At 41.4% G+C, this 21,755-nt stretch overlaps 1 protein-coding gene across 1 annotated transcript in view; it reads right to left on the bottom strand.

Annotated features, from left to right (window-relative positions):
* The window catches only part of LOC126473381 (dolichyl-phosphate beta-glucosyltransferase), a 116,830-nt gene that overhangs the window by 85,902 nt on the left and 9,173 nt on the right, over nucleotides 1–21,755 (bottom strand). Inside the window, exon 2 of the mRNA XM_050100390.1 lies at nucleotides 18,556–18,727. Coding sequence (XP_049956347.1) covers nucleotides 18,556–18,727 — 172 coding nt within the window. The remainder of the gene's footprint in view (nucleotides 1–18,555; nucleotides 18,728–21,755) is intronic.

The following is a 21,755-nucleotide window of genomic DNA, read 5'->3' as shown; positions in this document are numbered from 1 at the left end:
AAAGGACTTGGTGTACTTGCTGAAAATGTTACTGTAATTGGAGATATTACTTTGTGGTATAATTATTAATAAAGTGTGATCCTTGACCTCTGTAACTGCTAGATGTACATCGCGAAACGGGGGCTCAAGGATGCAACAGTTTGACACCATCACCATACCACCTGGGACAACCTGATAAATCAGCTGTATCGGAGCAGTTCCTGAACATGGGGCATCACATGTTTCACAAGAAGACTGAAGTTTTAGCCTGAACATCATCATTCTAGGATTGTGTTGTTAGAAATACAGTCTTCCTGTGCTCTCGGTTGCCCTGTTTCCCTTTTAACAATACTCCAAATTGTTTTAATTTTATTACTAAAAGGGATGCAGGTTTTCAACCAAGTATTGCCGCAAATCTACATCTACATCTATATGGATACTCTGCAAATCACATTTAAGTGCCTGGCAGAGGGTTCATCGAACCACCTTCACAAGTCTCTATTATCCCAATCTCGTATAGCGCGGGAAGAATGAACACCCAGGTCGGTGTCAACAAAATATTTTTATATTCAGAGGAGAAAGTAGGTGATTGGAATTTCGTGAGAAGATTCCGCCGCAACAAAAAACGTCTTTGTTTTAATGATGACCACCCCAAATCCTGTATCATTTCAGTGACACTCTCTCCCCTACTTCGTGATAATATAAAACGTGCTGCCCTTCTTTGAACTTTTTATATGTACTCCATCAGTCCTATCTGGTAATGATCCCCCACCGTGCAGCAGTATTCTGAAAGAGGACGGACAAGCATAGTGTAGGCAGTCTTCTTAGTAGATCTGTTGCATTTTCTAAGTGTCCTATCAATAAAACACAGTATTTGGCTAGCCTTCTGTACAACATTTTCTATGTGTTCCTTCCAATTTAAGTTGTTCATAATTGTAATTCCTAAGTATTTAGTTGAATTTACGGCCTTTAGATTTGACTGATTTATCATGTAACTTAAGTTTAACAGATTCTTTTTAGCACTCATGCGGACGACCTCACACTTTTCGTTATTTAGTCAACTGCCAATTTTCACACCATACAGATACCTTTTCTAAATCATTTTGCAATTTGTTTTCATCTTCTGATGACCTTATTAGTCGATAAATGACAGCATCATCTGCAAACAACCTAAGACGGATTGCTCAAATTGTCTCCCAAATCATTTATATAGTTAAGGAACAGCAAAGGACCAATGACACTACCTTGGGGAACGCTAGAAATCACTTTTGTTTTACTCGATGACTTTCCATCAACTACTATAAACTGTGACTTCTCTGACAGGAAATCACGAATCCAGTCACATAACTGAGACGATATTCGGTAAGCACACAATTCACTACAAGTCTCTTGCGTGGTTCAGTGTCAAAAGCCTTCCAGAAATCAAGAAATACAGAATCAATCAGAAATCTCTTGTCAATAGCACTCAACACTTCATGTGAATAAACAGCTAGTTGTGTTTGACAAGAATGATGTTTTCTAAATCAGTGTTGACTGTGTGTCAATAGACCGTTTTCCTTGAGGTAATTAATAATGCTCAAGCACATATATGTTCCAAAATCCTACAGCATACTGACATTAATGATATGGGCCTGTAATTTAGTGGATTACTCCTGCTACCTTTCTTGAATATTGGTGTGATCTGTGCAACTTTCCACGGACGGACGGGGACGAATCTTTCGTCGAGCGAACGGTTATATATGAATGTTAAGTACTCTGGAAGGAACCTAACTGGTATACAATCTGGACCAGAAGACTTGCTTTTATTAAATGATTTAAGTTGCTTCACAGCTCCAAGGATATATTCTTCTATGTTACTCATATTGGCAGCTGTTCTTGATTTGAATTCTGGAATATTTACTTCATTTTCCTTTGTGAAGGCATTTCGGAAAGCTGTGTTTAATACGCTGTTTTGGCAGCACTGTCTTCGATAATATCTCCATTGCTATCGTGCGGAGAAGGTATTGATTGTGTCTTGCCGCTAGCATGCTTTACGTACGACCAGAATCTCTTTGGTTTTTCTGCAAGGTTTCAAGACAGTTTCATTATGGAAACTATTATACACATCTCAAATTGAAGTCTGTGTTAAATTTTGAGCTCCTGTAAAAGATTGCCAATCTTGGTGATTTTGTGTCTGCTTAAATTTGGCATGTTTGTATCGTCTGTGCAACAGTGTTCTGACACATTTTGTGTACCAAGGAGGTTCAGCTACATTGTTTCTTAATTTATTTGGAATAAATCTCTCAATTGGTGCCAATACTACTACTCTGAATTCAAGCCACATCTGGTTTACACTTACATCATTAATCTGGAAGGAGTGGAGATGGTCTCTCAGGAAGGTGTCAAGTGAATTTTTATCTGCTTTTTTGAATAGGTATATTTTTCGTTTATTTTTGGAGCATTTCGGTGTTACAATATTCAATCTCACTACAACAATACTGTTCACTAATCCCTCTATCAATTTTGATGCTCATTATTAACTCAGAATTATTTGTTGCTAAGAGGTCAAGTGTGTTTTCACAACCATTTACTATTCGCATGGGCTCATGAGCTAACTGCTTGAAATAATTTTCAGAGAATGCGTTTAGGGCAGTTTCGGATGATGTTTTATGTGTACCTCTGGAATTAAATGTGTTTTCGCCAACATATTGAGGGTAAATTAAAGTCACCACCAACTATAATCATATGAGTCGGGTATATGTTTGAAATCAAATTCCAGTTTTCTTTGAACCTTTCAGCAATTGTATCATCTAAATTGAGGGTAGTCGGTAAAAGGATCCAATTATTATTTTATTCCAGTTGTCAACAATGACCTCTGGCCATACTAACTCACAGGAACTGTCTACTTCAATTTCGCGACAGAATAAACTACTTCGAACAGCAACAAACAAGGCATCGCAAACTGTGTTTAGCCTATCCTTTCAGAACACCGTTTTGTTCTTCGCATAAATTTTGGCTGAGTGTAGAAGATCTGCTGAGGAGTTGGAGAACTGCATGACACATTCCCTCTAAGGTGTTACAACCACAGGGACTAAATCTGACGGAAAATCAATGAGACAAAGAGGAATAATGCATAATTTGCATTTAGAGAAATTACAATGAGATTCCCACAGTTCTATCTTTGACCCACTACTGTTCTTGTTTTAGCTTATTGATCTTTCATTTCATTTGAATTAGGAAGCACAGTTAGTCCCGTTTGCTGGTGATACAAGCATAGGTGTGAAACCAAACAAAAAAGCAGCAACGGAGAAAATGGTAGTAAATGATGGTTTTGTTAAAATTACTGACTGGTTTTGTAAAAATGGGCTAGCTTTAAATTTGAGAAACACAGCTCAATTGAATCTGTACTGTCAAAAACTTCCCACTCCCTACTAAGATGGCATACCAACAAAAAATAATAAAGTTCTTTGCTGTGCTTGTTGATGGAAACAAACTAGACAAACATCCAACTCCGCAGTTCAGTTATCAGCATGTCTGGCTGCTGCATAGGAGATCCAGGTTCGAATTCCAATGCAGCTATGCATGTTTTCTTCATTGGAGGACTAGAATTGGGTGCACTCAGCCTCATGATGCCAATTGAGGAGCAACTTGAGTGAGAACTAGTGGATTCAAATTGAAGAAATCAGACAATGGCCATGAGAGCAGTGTGCGAACACCACACCCCTCTATACCACATCCAGTGGCGTCATTTTTAGTGGTTGGTCAGTCACAATTAGCCCATTAGGAACAGAATGCAGAGCTTTGCTAGGAACAGATTGTAGAGCTTTGCTAAACTGGGAAAAACCATATAATAGACCTGATAAAAAGTTTAAGTTGGTTACTTTTGCCGTAAGAATAATTCCAACTTGAGGCATACAGCAGTCAGTAAGTTAACATATTTTGCATAATTTCATTCACTAATGTCTTATGGGTTAATAATATGGATAACTCCTCACTCCAACAAAAATTACTCACTGCACAACAGAAAATAATTAGAATTATGTTTGAGGTTCACACACACACACACATCCTCCACACACTTCTTTAAGAAGCTGAGAATATTAACTGCAGCCTCACAGTACATTTATTCCCTTATGAAATTTGCTATCGGCAATCCATCTGAGTTTGAAAGGAACAGTGATCTTCACATGTACAACACTAGAAGGAAAAATGATTTGTATCATCAGCAATTAATGAATTTAACTTTGGCACAGAAATGCATGAAACACGCGGCTACAAAACTGTTTGAGAAATGTACCCATGAAAATAAAATGCGGAGAGCTAGCAGAAGAGTTTTCAAATCTATTATTATTATTTACATTTTATGGCCTTCATTGGACCACTCTAGTCAACTTTATACAAAGAATTTTTTAGTTTGTTGTCAGCCCAGTACTTCTTCATTCTCTTGGCTCTCATCCTTCTTTCTTCATCAGAAATCATCCTTCCTACTATCTGTTTGTTGATTCTCGTTTGCAGTCTGGTTTGTCTGTGAGTTTCCTGATTTTGTCAGTTTTGTTTCTTAGGTAATGTAATCTGTAGCTCATCCATATCTTCCTTGATTTCTGTAATCCACTTAATGTTGCACTTACTATTCCACAATTTTTCTATTATTCTCCTAATCATCCTGTTTTCTGGTGTTCTGATTAGATGTGCGAAAAATGAAATGCATTTCTTCCTGATTGTACTCATTATCGGTTCTATTTCCTTGTAGACTGTTTCATTTGTAGCTGGTCTTCAGTGTCCATCTTCCTGGTACGATTTGTTGATACACGTTCTGATGATTTTTCTCTTTATTTTGATTATTTTGTCTATTTGTGCAGTGTTAGTTGTTTTGAAGATGGTTTCACTTGCGAATGTTATTTCTGGTTGACTGACTGTTATGCAGTGTTTTAATTTTGTTGCTATTGACATGCTCTTTTTGTCGTAGGTGTTCAAATGTATATTTAAGATGTTTTTCGTTAACAACTCCTTCCACACCACAGAGGAATCCTTGAATAGAAATAATTTGTCAATTTTACAGAAAAAAGCCTGTAAATGGCCAGCACATAGCCATATAAAATATTTTTTAACAATATTATGAAAAGAATAGATTGCTACTCACTGTAAAGATGACACACTGAGTTGCAGACAAGCAACGTAAAAAGCACAGCAATCTGCAATGGGGTGGGAAGTGGAAGGAATAGCAGGGTACAGTGGAAGGGGAGGGGGGCAAGAGAGAGAAGAGTACTATCTAGTGGAGCATGTAGGGACTTGATGGTGGGACAGGACAAGGCTGTCAGGCACAGCACCAGGAGGCTGTGAGGGAATAAGGGCAGAGCGGGCAGAATGGGGAGCAAAAATGGAGAGGAACAGAGAAGAGTAAAAGAACAGTGGGTGTGTTGGCAGAGAGTAGGACACAGTGAGTGTGAAGAGAAGTGAACTGAGATGAGTTAATAGGACAGAAAGCGTGAAAACTTTTGGGTGGAGAGTATGGGGGTTGTAGGTTACAGTAGGTTAAGGTCGAGATACTTTCACAGGCAAAAAAATGTGTTTTAAGGTTAACTTCTACCTGCGCAGTTCAGAAAAGCTGGTGGTGAAGGGGAGGATCCAGATGGCCAGGGTTGTGAAGCAGCCATTAAAATCACACATTTTATGTTCAGCTGCATGTTGTGCAAGAGAGTAGTCTACTTTGCTCTGGCCACAGTTTGGCAGTGGCCATTCATCCTTGGGGGCAACTAGTTCATCATAGTCATATAAAAAGCTGTGCAATGATATGATCCCTGTGGCAAGGGATTGGGACTGGAAGTGGTATGGGGCTAGACTACAATATTGTGGAGGTGGGTGGGTGATGGAACACCACTTTACAGAGGTGAGAAACTTTGTGGGTAGATGTCCCTTATTTTAGGGCATTATGATAAATAATCAAAGCACTGTTGAAAATGTGGTTCAGCTGTTGCAGTCTGAGGTGGTATTGAGTGATGAAGCGCGCACTCCTTTGTAACTGTTTCTTGGGGATGGTGGGAGAATTAAAGATGTGTAGGAATATGGCATGGGAAATATGTTTGCAAACTCGGTCTTTGAAAGCCTTTGTGAGATCTGTGGCATAGTGGGCCAGGGTATTCTTGTGACTGAAGATATGCCAACCCTAGGTGGTCTGGGATTTTTGCTGTGCAAAGGACGGCAGCTATTGAAATGCAGCTACTGTTGGTGGTTGTTGAGTTTAATGTGGACAGAGCCATCAACGAGAAGAAGGTCAACATCCAAAAGATGGCATGCTGGGCTGAAGAGGACCAAGTGAAGCAGGTTGGCATAGGACGGTGCCACGCGAAAGCCCATAGAAGCGCCATGGATTTTTTTGTAGACCATCCCTTCAAAGGAGAAGTAGATGTGTGATACAATAAAGTTAGTAAGGTGTATGAGAAATGATGTAGTGGGTCTGGAGTCTGAATGATGTTGGGAAAGGCAGTCTTCAACAGCAGCAAGACAACGGGCATGAGCGATGTTGGTGCACAGGGAGGTGGCGTCAACAGTGATGAGTAGGGATCCAGGAGGATAAGGGATGGGGATGGTGGAGAGTCAGTGAAGGAATTGGTTGGTATCATTGACGTAGGAGGCTAGATTTTGGGCAATTGATTGCAGGTCTTGGTCAATGAGGGCCAAAATTCTTTCAGTGGGGACACAATAACCAGCTATAATGGGGTATCTAGGATTGTTGGGTTTGTGGATATTTGGAAGCACGTAAAAGGTGGTTGTGTGGAGTGTCATAGGGATGGGGAGGGAAATGCATTCAGTGGAGAGGTTCTGGGGAGGGCCCAAGGCTTTAAGCAGGGACTGGAGGTTATGTTGGACTTCTGGGATAGGATCATTCTGGCAGAATGAAGTTATAGAAGTCAGCCAATTGGCAGAGGCCTTCTGTCAGGTAGTCACTGGAATTCATAGTAAAAGTGGTGCAACCTTTGTCTGCTGGTAGAATGATTAGGTCAGGATCTTTTTTGAGGCTGTGTATGGCTTTCCTTCTTCTGCTGAAAGGTTGGGTTGGCATTATTGGGAAGGGATTAGGGAACAGATGGTGAGGCCAAGTTGGAGATAAGGAATTCCTGAAAGGTGAATAGAGGGTGGTTAAGAGTAAAGGGGCGGGGGCGGGGGGTCATGGTTTGATGGTGGTAGCAACTGGGACAGGCAAAGTTCATTGTTGGGAATAGTTCGGTTTTGATTGGAGTGATTGGTGGCAAAGAACTGTTTACATTGCAGGTATCAAAAGAAAGAGAGTAGGTTTTTGACAAGTTCAACATGGTTAAATTTGGGTGCAGAGCTGAAGGTGAGGCCTTTGGATAGGACTAACTTCTGTGGGGCTGAATATTTTGGTTGAAAGGTTAACAATAATGTTCTGGGATTGTTTTGGCTCTGGTAAGAAGTTTTTGGAGATGTGGCAAGTTCATAAGGTCAGCTAGGCACAGTCTGGGTGCTATGAGGTGTTCACAAGAAAAAACACTATGGATAGGATACAGGATGGGGCAGTGAGATGTCAGCAGGTTGGATACTTATGGAGATGGTGTTTGGAATGCTCTTCCAGGTGATGTAGAGCAAGGGATTCAATTTCAGAGATGTGATGTATGTAATAGGGGTTGCACAGTAGCAGTATCTTGCAGTGGTAGCAAAGGTGGTTCTGGGATGTCTGTGCCATGGAGATACACTCCTGGAAATTGAAATAAGAACATCGTGAATTCATTGTCCCAGGAAGGGGAAACTTTATTGACACATTCCTGGGGTCAGATACATCACATGATCACACTGACAGAACCACAGGCACATAGACACAGGCAACAGAGCATGCACAATGTCGGCACTAGTACAGTGTATAGCCACCTTTCGCAGCAATGCAGGCTGCTATTCTCCCATGGAGACGATCGTAGAGATGCTGGATGTAGTCCTGTGGAACGGCTTGCCATGCCATTTCCACCTGGCGCCTCAGTTGGACCAGCGTTCGTGCTGGACGTGCAGACCGCGTGAGACAACGCTTCATCCAGTCCCAAACATGCTCAATGGGGGACAGATCCGGAGATCTTGCTGGCCAGGGTAGTTGACTTACACCTTCTAGAGCACGTTGGGTGGCACGGGATACATGCGGACGTGCATTGTCCTGTTGGAACAGCAAGTTCCCTAGCCGGTCTAGGAATGGTAGAACGATGGGTTCGATGACGGTTTGGATGTACCGTGCACTATTCAGTGTCCCCTCGACGATCACCAGTGGTGTACGGCCAGTGTAGGAGATCGCTCCCCACACCATGATGCCGGGTGTTGGCCCTGTGTGCCTCGGTCGTATGCAGTCCTGATTGTGGCGCTCACCTGCACAGCGCCAAACACGCATACGACCATCATTGGCACCAAGGCAGAAGCGACTCTCATCGCTGAAGACGACACGTCTCCATTCGTCCCTCCATTCACGCCTGTCGCGACACCACTAGAGGCGGGCTGCACGATGTTGGGGCGTGAGCGGAAGACGGCCTAACGGTGTGCGGGACCGTAGCCCAGCTTCATGGAGGCGGTTGCGAATGGTCCTCGCCGATACCCCAGGAGCAACAGTGTCCCTAATTTGCTGGGAAGTGGCGGTGCGGTCCCCTACGGCACTGCGTAGGATCCTACGGTATTGGCGTGCATCCGTGCGTCGCTGCGGTCCGGTCCCAGGTCGACGGGCACGTGCACCTTCCGCCGACCATTGGCGACAACATCGATGTACTGTGGAGACCTCACGCCCCACGTGTTGAGCAATTCGGCGGTACGTCCACCCGGCCTCCCGCATGCCCACTATACGCCCTTGCTCAAAGTCCATCAACTGCACATACGGTTCACGTCCACGCTGTCGCGGCATGCTACCAGTGTTAAAGACTGCGATGGAGCTCCGTATGCCACGGCAAACTGGCTGCCACTGACGGCGGCGGTGCACAAATGCTGCGCAGCTAGCGCCGTTCGACGGCCAACACCGCGGTTCCTGGTGTGTCCGCTGTGCCGTGCGTGTGATCATTGCTTGTACAGCCCTCTCGCAGTGTCCGGAGCAAGTATGGTGGGTCTGACACACCGGTGTCAACGTGTTCTTTTTTCCATTTCCAGGAGTGTATGTTTTTGCAGTACTAAGTTTGCGAGGGCACGGACTGGCAGAATCTGAATAGGTGAAGGTCACTGTCTGGAGGGAGGGGGTGAGTGATTCCAAGATTTTGGCAGCACTTGAGGAACAGGATGTGGGTCTGGGTTTTAGCCAGGAAAATGAATACTTCTCTGAACTGATGCAGAAATATGAAGCATGGGTCCATGACAGGTATGGCATTGGGGAAACAGGGAATGACGCAGAAAATGGGCAACGGAAAGTGTTAGGTGATTGTAGGGGAGCTGGGTAACAGAAAAATTCACGTAAAACGACAGCAAACACATAAAAATACACACAGATACATAAAAATACACAACAATATGCACAAATATGCGAATATATGTAAAATTATCCAAAACTACATAAAAAGTGCAAAAAACATAGGAGAAAAGGCAGTTACAATTGAAGTATAGGAGTACGCATGTGGTTGGATAGTTAGATAGTTAGTTTGTTACATGTTATCAAAATGATGCAGTGTTCTTCATTTCAATGACTGCCTCACAGCCTGTGCCATCTGGATCCTTCCCATCGACACCTACTTTTCTGGATTGCACAGGTGGGAACTCTCCTTCCAATATATCCTATGTTCCTGTAACACTCCAGGCCTCAATCTTCATTGGCCGTTGTCCTCGCCCATCTAGCCCCTTCCCTGTTCCCATTCCAGTACCACACAGCCCTCTATTCCACCAACACACAAGCAGTCTTTTTACTTCTCTCCTTTTCCACTAACCCCCCATCCCTCGGCCTCCGTCTAACCTCCCGACTGCACCTAGGTGCCCTACCATCTCTCCACCTCATCCCTGTATGGTTTCACAAGCAGCACTTTACCATCCACCACCCCTACCCCACATTCTCCCCCCCCCCCCCCCCCCTCCCAGCCCCAGCCTGCTCCATACCCCCACTACCCAGGTACTTCTCCTATCATGCACTGCTCCTCGCAGTGTGGCCTCAGCAACCAGAGACTGCAGTCATGTGTGTGTGAGTTGCATTTGCGTGAGTGTATGTATGTTGTCTATCTCCAACAAAAGCCTTGCTGGCCAAAACCTTACTCTCTGATAGTCTTTATGTTGTGCCTATCTGTGACTCAGCATCTCCGTTATATGGTGAGTAGCAACTATCGTTTTCATAATATTGTTGATTAGTGTTAGCATTAACGAACACATGACAGTAAAACCCCATTTATACATTTTTGAAGGGAGATGGTGAAATAAATGTACAAGTGAGATTAATGTTAAATAGGAATTTTTAAATATATTTCAATTACACTCAAGTGTGTGCAAATAGAAGATACTTACACTGTACAGTAATAGGCACAGCAGTTTAAGTAGGCTTATGCCTAAGTTATGGACAATTAAAGTTATTTAGGCCTAAAGAATGAATCAACAGTCATTTGTTTTTTGGAAGCAATACTGCATTCATAAATCAAGTTTTCATATTCAATCACTGTGACCATCTTGTCATCACTAATGTTTTTTGATCTTATGTAACGTTGTGTTACTTCCAATGCAGTAAATGCTTCTGACAGACTGGAAGGGTTCACAGATTCTCCATCCAATTCTTCAGATTCCTCAGAACTATTTATTTCAGCTGATACTGGCATACTTCTTTAATTATTTCATCCTCATTTTGTACACAACACATGGCAGTATCAGCATCACAAACAACAAAATCATCAAAATTAGTTTCACTTGAAATACAAGCCCAGTCATTGTCATCTGGAATATTGAAATCTACATCAAAATGTTCAACATTTTTGGGGTCAGCTTGAATTTCATCTTTTGTAATATCAGCTTCTCGAAAGCACCTGTGATTTTGTTTGGCTTCAATTGATCCCAAGCAGTCCTTATGGACTGCATTGCCTAGATAAGATAAATAAATTAAAAAGCTACATATAAGTATCTGTGGTGAATTTAATTTCATTTATACATCCATTCTAAAAAATATTAGTGAAGTTCATACACAGTGTATGTGTAAAGTGTATCCTAACCTACAATGCAATTCTTTGGTTTACCTGCAACACGTCCAGCTGAGGATCACCCTTCCTATTGTCGAGATGTGTGATGACACATTGAACCAGCATTTTCCTGTACTTTGCTTTTGTGGCAGCAATGATGCCCCAATCCAGAGTTTGAAAATGGCTCATGCAGTTTGCTGGAAAAAATGCCAGTTCTATGCTGCTGAACTGTAGCACCAGAGAATGAACCAAACATATTTTCGTCTCATGACACATGCGGGCATTAAGCTTACTGAGGTTTCCAGTCATCCATCCTTCTTATCAGAGCATCTGTGTTTATGGTAAGGAGCATTGTCACTCTCTGCTTGCTTCTCTTTCCCCCAAAGCAGTGATCAACCTTAAATGCAAAGGTTTTGTCTGGAACAAGTTTTAAAAAGTCCTATTTCGCCTGTGTTTCAAATGTGTTTCGGACTGCATTTTGCGATTATAGTTGGGAGATTATGCTCTTTCCAATATTGTATGGTGACATTATCCACACTGTTGGCCTCCCTATAAACAATGCGGCCAGTAATGTCACATCTTATGTTGAATCGGTGTAACTAACCAGAAGAAGCACAAAAGTTTTCAACATATAAGTTTTTTTTTGCGAATTCTAAAGCCTTTTCTTCCAGTATTGCACATGAACTAGGTACATTACCTGCACACTGTTGCTGAAACCAAATCTGTAGGCATTTTTCCACATCTGCAAACTTTCCACCCCAGACCGAGCAAGGTGGCGCAGTGGTTAGCACACTGGACTCGCATTTGGGAGGACGACGGTTCAATCCCGTCTCCGGCCATCCTGCTTTAGGTTTTCCGTGATTTCCCTAAATCGTTTCAGGCGAATGCCGAGATGGTTCCTTTGAAAGGGCACGGCCGATTTCCTTCCCAATCCTTCCCTAACCCGAGCTTGCGCTCCGTCTCTAATGACCTCGTTGTCGACAGGACGTTAAACACTAACCACCACCACCACCACCTCCACCCCAGATACGTGAGCGTTTCTCACCACTTGGCCCAGCTTTCAAAGCATTACATCTTGCGATTGATTGGCCAGTATGGTAGTTGAGATAGACCATGGGACTTTGAGACACTTTGGGATGTTCACTTGAGGTTCACTAGGACTTCCCCGACCTTAGCGGCCCATTACACGATGCCATCAAGAAGCACTACTCTGCAGCACTCATGTATTCACACGCCATGGTGCATCATGCTGCCATTCACAAAGGTGAAGCTGTAGCTGTGAGCAACTTTTATGCTGCCACTACTGATGCTGTTTTCATTGACGTCTTGTGCCAACTGTTCATAAGTGGCTACCCACTGCTTGGCCGGTCAACAGCACCCCCAAGTGGCAATGTGGGAAGGCCGCTGTTGGGAGCAATGTTCGGCCAAGTTATATGATCTGAAACCGATTGCCACAAGGTCAACAGCAACAGCGTCACAATGTGTACCATAGCTAAAGCCCGCAATAATAACTTGACTTTGCATGCAGACAGCAAACCAACAATCACTGGTCACATCATATACAAAACGTTTCAAGACAATTTCTTGGTCTTTACAATGTATACGCACGACAAAAACGACTGTGGAGGAGTAAAAATAATAGCATAAAAGTGCGAATATGTATAAATGGAAAACATGAAAGTGGGGTAATTTTGCACGCAAAACTGAAAAAGTATACAGTATACAACATACAAGTACGAAAAACGTAGAGCTGAGAAACATATAAATGCAGTTTCCCATGCAACTACACTTATACAGACAGCTGTCACTGGAACAGAAGGATCTATCCTGGAGAAATGATTTCAAATTAGATTTAAAACCTGCTTGTTACCCGTTGGACATTTCATGTCATTGGGCAGATGTCCAACAATTTTTGTTGGTGGTTACTGAACTCCTTTCTGAGCCACTGACAGATTTAATAATGGGTAATAAACATCATTTTTCCCTCTAGGATTGTAGATATGGACATCACTGTTCTTCTCAATCTGTGATGGATTATTTATGATGAATTTCATTAGAGAATATGTGTATTGTGACAGCACAGTTAAAATGCCCAGCTCCTTGAAGAAGTGCCTACATGACATTTGTGGGTGAACAGCACATAGTATTCTTAGTGCTTGCTTCTTTTGCAATAAATACTTTCTTTCTAAGAGATGGGTTACCCCAAAAACTTATTCTGTAGGGGATGATTGAGTGGAAATATGCAAAATATGTCCTGATGTTCATTCATTTGTTTCCAAGATTAGCAATTATGTAAAGAGCAAAAGTAGCTGAACTTAAATGTCTGAGAAGCTCAGTAATATGCAGCCACCAGTTCAAGTTTTCATCAATATGCACCTGCACAAATTTGGAGCATTCTACCTTATTTACTGATTCCTCCTCATGTGCTACCTCAAATATTTGTATGACTGACCACATTTATTGTACAGAACTGAATGTAGTGTTTCCTTTCTTTTTTTCAAAATTTAAGGAGAATCCCTTTTCAGAGAACCATTTAACAATTCTTTGAAAATTTCATTTACCAACTTTTCTGTTGCTTTCTCTTTCATGGGAAATATTGTAACACTAGTATCATCATCAAAAAGTACCTATTTTGCTAGTTGAATTCACATATATGAGGAATAGGAGTTGCCCCAAAATTGAACCCTGTGGGACTCTCTTTGTGATTTTACACCCCCCCCCCCCCCCCCACACACACACACGCACACAAAATCATCCACCTTTGCAACATTGTCTGATTTTTTAAACGATCTTTTACATTCTATTTGTTAAGTATGATTCAAACTAACTGTGCAAAAAGCCATCAATTCCATACAAACCTGAGTCTTTCTAAGAGACTAAATGACCTACAAAATCAAACACCTTGGAAAGATAACAAAAACTGCAAACTGGAGATACATTACTATTTAAGGCTTGTACTGTTTGATCAGTGAATGTATAAATAGCATTCTCAGTCAAGCAATCCTTCTGGAAGCCAAACAGTGATATGCAAAGTAAACTGTTTCCACTTAAGAGTGCGGCTACTCTTGAGTAAATTATTGTCTTGAATATTTTCGAAAAAGGTGTCAGTAAGGAAACAGGATGATAATTGTTTAAGTCTGTCTTGTCATCTATCTTATGAAGTGGTTTAACTATTGAGCTTTTTAACCTGTCTGGTATGGAAAGAGAATGAGGAGAAAGGGGCATTGGTTAGGTCAAGATTCACAAGTTTTGTGGCACTTGTAGGTATGGAAAATAAAACTTGAAAATACAAGAGGATGAGGGAGGAAACGTGATTAACAGAAACCCCAATCTGCCCACTTAACCACCCCTTGGTCACCTTCCAGAAATTAATTATCACCAACTGTGACTCCGCATCCTTCCCCTGGTCCCTTACTAAGAACACCAACCTTTCAGCAGAAGGAAGGGCAATCATACACAGGCACTATCCCCCAAAGTTAGTCCACAAACAGATTTCCCATGCCATGTCACCTCCCACAAACCTGCCACAAAGGTGTGCCCCTTATGTTACACAGCACCATTCGTGGCTAGAACAGCTGAACCACATTCTGCAACAGGGATTTGATTACCTTATGCCCTGAAATGAGGGACATCCAGCCCAAGATCCTTCCCACCCCTCCTGTGGTGTTCCGTCACCCTCCCCTCCCCCCTTCTCCAACTTCCATAACACCTTAGTCCATTCCTGTGCCACTCCCAATCCCAACCACTTGCCATAGGCATCACATCCTTGAGAAAAGTGCAAGTGCAAGACCTGCCCAGCCAACCCATCCAGCACTTCCTATTCCAGTCCTCTCATGGGCTTACTCTATCCCATCAGAGGCAGGGCACCTATGAAAGCAGCCATGTCGTATAAAAGTTCTGCTGCAATCATTACACAGTTTTTTTACATACGTACGACTACCAACCAGCTGTCCCCCAAGATGCATGGACACAGTCAAATTGTGGCCAAGAGCAAATTGGCCTACCCTGTCACACAACATGCAACTTTATTTCAATGAATGCTTCAAAACCCAAGCCACCCGGGTTCTCCCCTCCACCACCAAATTTTCTGACTTGCAGTGCAAGTAGCAGTATTCCTTACAAAATATTATCCACTCCCGAAACCACTGTGGCCTCAACCTACAGTAACCTACTGTCCCCACACTCTCCACCCAACAGTTTTCACCCCCTGTGTCATACCACCTCCTCCCAATTGATGTACACTTACCTTCATTGTGTTTCACTTCTGCCAATGTACCCACTGACCTTTTCCCCTTTTCAGCCCCCCCCCCCCCCCACCCATGGTCCTCCCCCATAGCCTCCTGTTGCTGCACTGACAGCCTTGTCCTGCCATCATCTAGTCCCTGCATATTCTGCCAGACAGTGCTCTTCTCTTTCCCCAACCACACTCTGGTACCCAAGCACATTACCCGTCCTACTCCAGATTGATGCTTTTGTTGACTTCAACAGCTGCATTCTGGCCACAGCTGCTTGAAATAGCAGTCATGTGAGCATGAGTTATGCTTGCTCATGTGAATGCGTGTTATCTTTTCTGAGGAAGGCTTTGGGCAAAAGCTCAATGCGCAACAGTCTTTTGGTTGTCCATGTCTGAAACTCAACATGTCATCTTTATAGTGAGTAGCAGTCTATCCTTTTCATAATGCTGTTGATTTTCCAATCTGAACATTCCACTGTTTGATTATTTTCATTTTCCAGTGTGTGTGAGTGTGGGAGGGAGGGGGTGGGGGCGTGCACACATGCACTATTTTTGTTCAGCTCACATGTTCCACATCATGAAGTTCATCACAAATACAATTTATGGAACAACTAACTAATTAACTACACTCATGCTCATAAATTAAGGATAATTGCAGAATGTGGTGCCACACAATGTGGCACTACACAAAACTGACACTAATAGCATAGGCACATAGGGAACACACACGACACAGATCTGTAAGGCCACGATATTGGTGATAAGTTGGGAAAACCATCCTGAAACACATGCTACAAAACGCCACTGTTTCCTGCGCATGTACCCCAACATCAATATGAGATATGGTCACCATGCACATGTACACAGGCCACACAACGAGTTGGCATACTCTGGATCAGGTGGTCAAGCAGCTGCTGGGGTAAGCCTCCCATTCTTGCACCAGTGCCTGTCGGAACTCCTGAAGTGTCGTAGGGGTTTGAAGACAGGCAGCGATACGTTGACCGAGAGCATCCCAGACGTGCTCGATGGGGTTTAGGTCTTGAGAACAGGCAGGTCACTCCATTCACCTGATAGCTTCTGTTTCAAGGTACTCATCCGTGACGGCAGTTCGGTGGGGCCATGCATTATCATCCATCAGGAGGAAGGTGAGACCCACTGCACCCCTAAAAAGGCAGACATACTGGTGCAAAATGAGTCCTGTTACACCTAATCTGTTACAGTTCCCCTGTCAAAGGCATGCAGGGGTGTACGTGCACCAATCATAATCCCACCCCACACTATCAAACCACGACCTCCATACAGGTTCCTTTCAAGGACATTAAAGGGTTGAAATCTGATTCCTGGTTCACACCAGATGAAAACCCAGTGAGAATCACTGTTCAGACTATACCTGGACTCATCTGTGAACACAACCTGAGACCACTGTTCCAATGACCATGTACTGTGTTCTTGACACCAGGCTTTACGGACTCTCCTGTGACCAGGGATCAGTGGAAAGCACCTTGCAGGTCTCCGGGCGAATAAACCATGTGTGTTCAGTCTTCTGTAGACTGTGTGTCTGGAGACAACTGTTCTAGTGGCTGCGGTAAGGTCCCAAGCAAGGCTACCTGTAGTACTCCGTGGCCGTCTGCGGGCACTGATGGTGAGATATCGGTTTTCATGTGGTGTTGTACACTGTGGACGTCCCGTACTGTAGCACCTGGACACATTTCCTGTCTGCTGGAATTGTTGCCATAATCTTGAGATCACAATTTGTGGCACACGGAGGGCCTGTGCTACGACCTGCTGTGTTTGACCAGCCTCCAGTCGCCCTACTATTCTACCCCTCATAACGTCATCAACATGTGTTCTTTGAGCCATTTTCAACACACAGTCACCATTATCACATCTGAAAATGTCACACCTCGGCATATATGGACTGCTGCCAGCGCCACCATGCGACGACCGCAAGTCAAATGCACTGCATGGTCGTACCCCAAGGTGATTTAAACCCGCAAACTGCCCACCAGAGTGTTGTTTCACCATGTATCAGCATTATCCTTAATTTATGAGCATGAGTGTAACAATGCACCTTATGTGCTGTGTTTGAAAAAATGAAACACAAATGTCTAAAGGGTTAATGAGCTTTTGCATGCATTGCAGCAGAAGAAAGTGTCTGAAAGGTCAGCAAAATAAACAGAACACTAACAAGGCTGTTTTGCCCTGGAAAAGCTAAACAGAACTTATAAACTTTAAGATTTTGACTTACCTGAAACAGGAAGTTCAGAATAAACAGACAGTATTTATTACTATTTTTCACTTAGAGCTGTGAGGCATGGACTTTTAATGCAAAGACTATTCATCAAGTGATGGTAAACAGTCAAATCAAGAGAACCAATTGAAATGCACATGCCCTCACCCTCATTGTGTACCACTCTCTGGCAATGCACCTACAGGTCTTTTTCCCTTCCCTTCTCTCCTCCTCTCCTTTACCACCCCCCCCCCTCCCGCCTGCCTCCACCACAGCCTCCTGACACTGCTACGTAAATAAAATGAGCATACAGAAGATATGTAACCAGGTGACTGAATGGTAAATACACCATATAAAATAAACAAGAGCATCATAGTTGCATATAGCTGAAGGGTATACAGCACAGAAAAGTGCATAAGGGGCATTTATACAGCAGTGTATGTCAAATGGCTGATGATTAGCAAAGCACGTTGCTGGAAGGACAGTACTGCATCATGAAAGCACTTCAAGGGTAATATGCACAACATATCTTGTCTCTTTCTTCCTTCTTTTGAGAGAAATGTGAGTAACTATATTTTGCTCCGGCCACAACACAGTATAGCAATGCTGTCGTCATCTGTTGCCATATGCTTCGTAGTTCAGTTGCCATAATATTGGTTTACATTGTAATCAAATCACAATTGCAGTAATGGTTCTTGTATCATTGCAGAATGTAAATGTTTCCAACAGCTGGATGAGATATACTTTTTGTTGTAGACGTCCATACTGAGCAGATACTTAATGACGTAGAATGAGTCATATATGTCAACAAAAATATGCTAATGTTCTTTCCATAAATCCTAAGTGAAATGATCCTCATGGATGTGGAATACATTTTAAAAAATTAAACACACTTTAATTTAAGAGATCATAAAGTTTCCAGAAAATATGTAGAGGTCAGTAACCTGAAATGCATTTTACAATTCCTAGGCTATTGTAGCTACACCTGATCAAACAGAAAATTAGTTTACAATACTTACGTCGCGTTTCTTCATTGTAGGCTGGCACTACAACACTAAGATGAATATTCCATGTATCTTCAAGATCAGGAAAATTCTGCTGTACCGAATTTTCATCACAAAAAGTCTTCTCTTCTGAAGACCGATCAATGATGGGGTAAGGAAAGGATACCACTTTTAGTATCACAGAGAGCTAGAACACACAAAAATATCTGCAGAGCTCCAATATGTACAGGATTATTTAATGATTATTTGCAGGAATAAATTTATTCATGGGAACAGTTAAAGCATTTTGGTGCTGTTTAATACTTTGATCAGCTGAGACAACAGACAAGCACAGAATAGCTACGAGGTTTATCACAACATATACGAGAACAGTTGCGTAAATTATTTAGTTATTTTTCTCTTCATCACTTACTCATATAGTAATCAAACTAAATATAACTTGACGATTCCCAGATTCAGAAATGATTGTGTTAAAGATTGTAATGCATAATTATAGAGACAACACTTCTTTTGGGAAGGTTGACAGTCCATATACGGGGTTATTTTTTTATTCATGGCCTGTTGATCCAGTAGGTAAAATAATTCCGTGGATATAGAACGAGTCATATTTAACAAGTAAAACAATAATTAAAAATTGAGGTATTGTAGCCATTCACGTGAACAGTAACTAAATATATTAATTACAAATTGCAATATAATATGAGAATGGGAATAAAATATAGTTATAATTATTGACTTCAGCATTTACTACAGTGAAACTGAAGTATGAAATAATAAAATCATACGTTGTAGCTATTCCAAATTATAAAAAGTTCCTAATTAAGCTGAGAATAAAAAAATTACAGTAATACTGAATGCTACAGTATTACATCACATTACTTTTTATTGGTCCTTTTGATCATTTGTTGTACAAGGTATACAATATAATATTGGACAAGTCATCGTGATTTACAATACATGTTTTTAAGTCATACAAGAATAATTACATTGATTTAGGCTTAATACTATCACAATTGAAGGTTCAGCTTCCATACATTATATTTAACCCAAGTAATTCAATGTCTTTTTTTTCTTTTTTTTTATATTTGGCAATAAATTTTTATGTTTCAAGATATTCATCTATACTATAACATTTTTGCAATAAATATTTATGGACAGCAGTTTTAAATTTTGAAGTGTCTTTTGTTGTTTTAATGTTTGCGTGTAGCTCAGATTACATTAGTACTTGTTCCATAGATCATAAATACGACACTTCGTAATGATGTGGAATGTGTCAGGTTAATAAAAGGTGTCTATACAAGATATTACATTACACAAAATATTACATGACACTCAATATGAAATTACCCACTTACTATATCCAAAAATTCATCTGATGAGTAGAAGGAGTTGCCATTAAGAAATTCTTTTAATTTCCGTTTAAATGCTATATGGCTATCTGTCAGACTTTTGATGCTATTAGGTAAGTGACCAAAGACTTTTGTGGCAGCATAATTTACCCCCTTCCGAGCCAAAGTTAGATATAACCTTGAGTAGTTAAGATCATCCTTTCTCCTAGTGTTGTAGCCATGTACACTGCTATTACTTTTGAATTTGTTCGGATTGTTAATAACAAATTTCATAAGTGAATATACGTATTGTAAGGCTACAGTGAAGATCTCTAGCTCTTTCAACAAGTGTCTGCAGGATAATCTTGGATGAGCTCCAGCAATTATTCTGATTACACGCTTTTGTGCAAGGAACACTCTTTTACTCAGTGATGAGTTACCCCAGAATATGATGCCATACGAAAGCAGAGAATGAAAGTAGGTGTGGTAAGCTAATTTACTCAGATATATATTGCCAAAATTTGCCATGACCCTAATAGCATAAGTAGCTGAACTCAAACGTTTCAGCAGATCCTCAGTGTGTTTTTTCCAGTTCAACCCCTCATCAACGCATACGCCTAGAAATTTTGAATATTCTACCTTAGCTACCGATTTCTGATCGAAGTCTATATTTATAATGGTGTCATTCCATTTACTGTGTGGAACTGTATATACCATGTTTTGTCAAAGTTTAATGAGAGCCCATTTGCAAAGAACCACTTAATGATTTTCTGAAAAACATCGTTTACAATTTCACCAGTTAATTCTTGTCCGTTGGGTGTGATAGCTATACTTGTATCATTGGCAAAAAGTACCAGCTTTGCATCTTCATGAATATAGAATGGCAAGTCATTAATATACATTAAGAACAGCAGAGGACCCAAGACCAAACCTTGCGGCACCCCATTCTTAATTGTTCCCCAGTTTGAGAAATCACCACTTTTTGGCATATTATGTGAACTGCTTATTTCAACTTTCTGCACTCTTCCAGTTAGGTATGATTTAAACCATTTGAGCACTGTCCTATTCATACCACAGTACTTGAGCTTATCTAGAAGTATTCCATGATTTACACAATCAAAAGCCTTTGATAGATCACAAAAAATCCCAATGGGTGACTTCCGGTTACTCAGAGCATTTAATATTTCATTAGTGAAAGTATATATAAAAACCCTTCGGAAACCAAACTGACATTTTGTTAAGACTTTATTTTTACAAAGGTGTGAAGCTACTCTACAATACATTACTTTTTCAAGAATTTTGGATAAGGCAGTCAGAAGAGAGATTGGGCGGTAGTAGTTGACACCAGAGGTATCCCCTTTTTTATGCAGTGGTTTAACAATGGCATACTTCAGTCTGTCTGGGAAAATACCCTGCTTCAGAGAGCTATTACATATGTGGCTAAGAATCCTACTTATTTCTTGGGAACAAGCTTTTATTATCCCCCTGGAAATGCCATCAATTCCATGTGAGCTTTTATTCTTAAGAGAGTTTATTATCTTCCTAATTTCAGAAGGAGAGGTGGGTGGAATTTCAATTGTATCAAATGGTGTGGCTAAGGCCTCTTCAATTAACTGCCTTGCTTCTTCTAATGAACATTTAGATCCTATTTTCTCTACAACATTTAAAAAATGATTATTCAAAATGTTTTCGACTTCCGGCTTATTATTTAACAAGTTTCCATTCGCTTTGATGGTGATGCCGTCATCCTGTACTCTTGGTTGCCCTGTCTCCCTTGTAATAATATTCCAAATTGTTTTGATTTTGTTATCAGAGGTATTGATCTGACATGATGCACATGCTTCTGGACTTTTTCATAACCTTTCTTAATGTAGCACCGTAGTTTTT

This window comes from Schistocerca serialis, chromosome 4 (assembly GCF_023864345.2).
Source record: "Schistocerca serialis cubense isolate TAMUIC-IGC-003099 chromosome 4, iqSchSeri2.2, whole genome shotgun sequence".
NCBI lineage: Eukaryota > Metazoa > Arthropoda > Insecta > Orthoptera > Acrididae > Schistocerca > Schistocerca serialis.
Note: the sequence above shows the minus strand (reverse complement) of the source record. Positions and strands in the feature narration are given on the sequence as shown.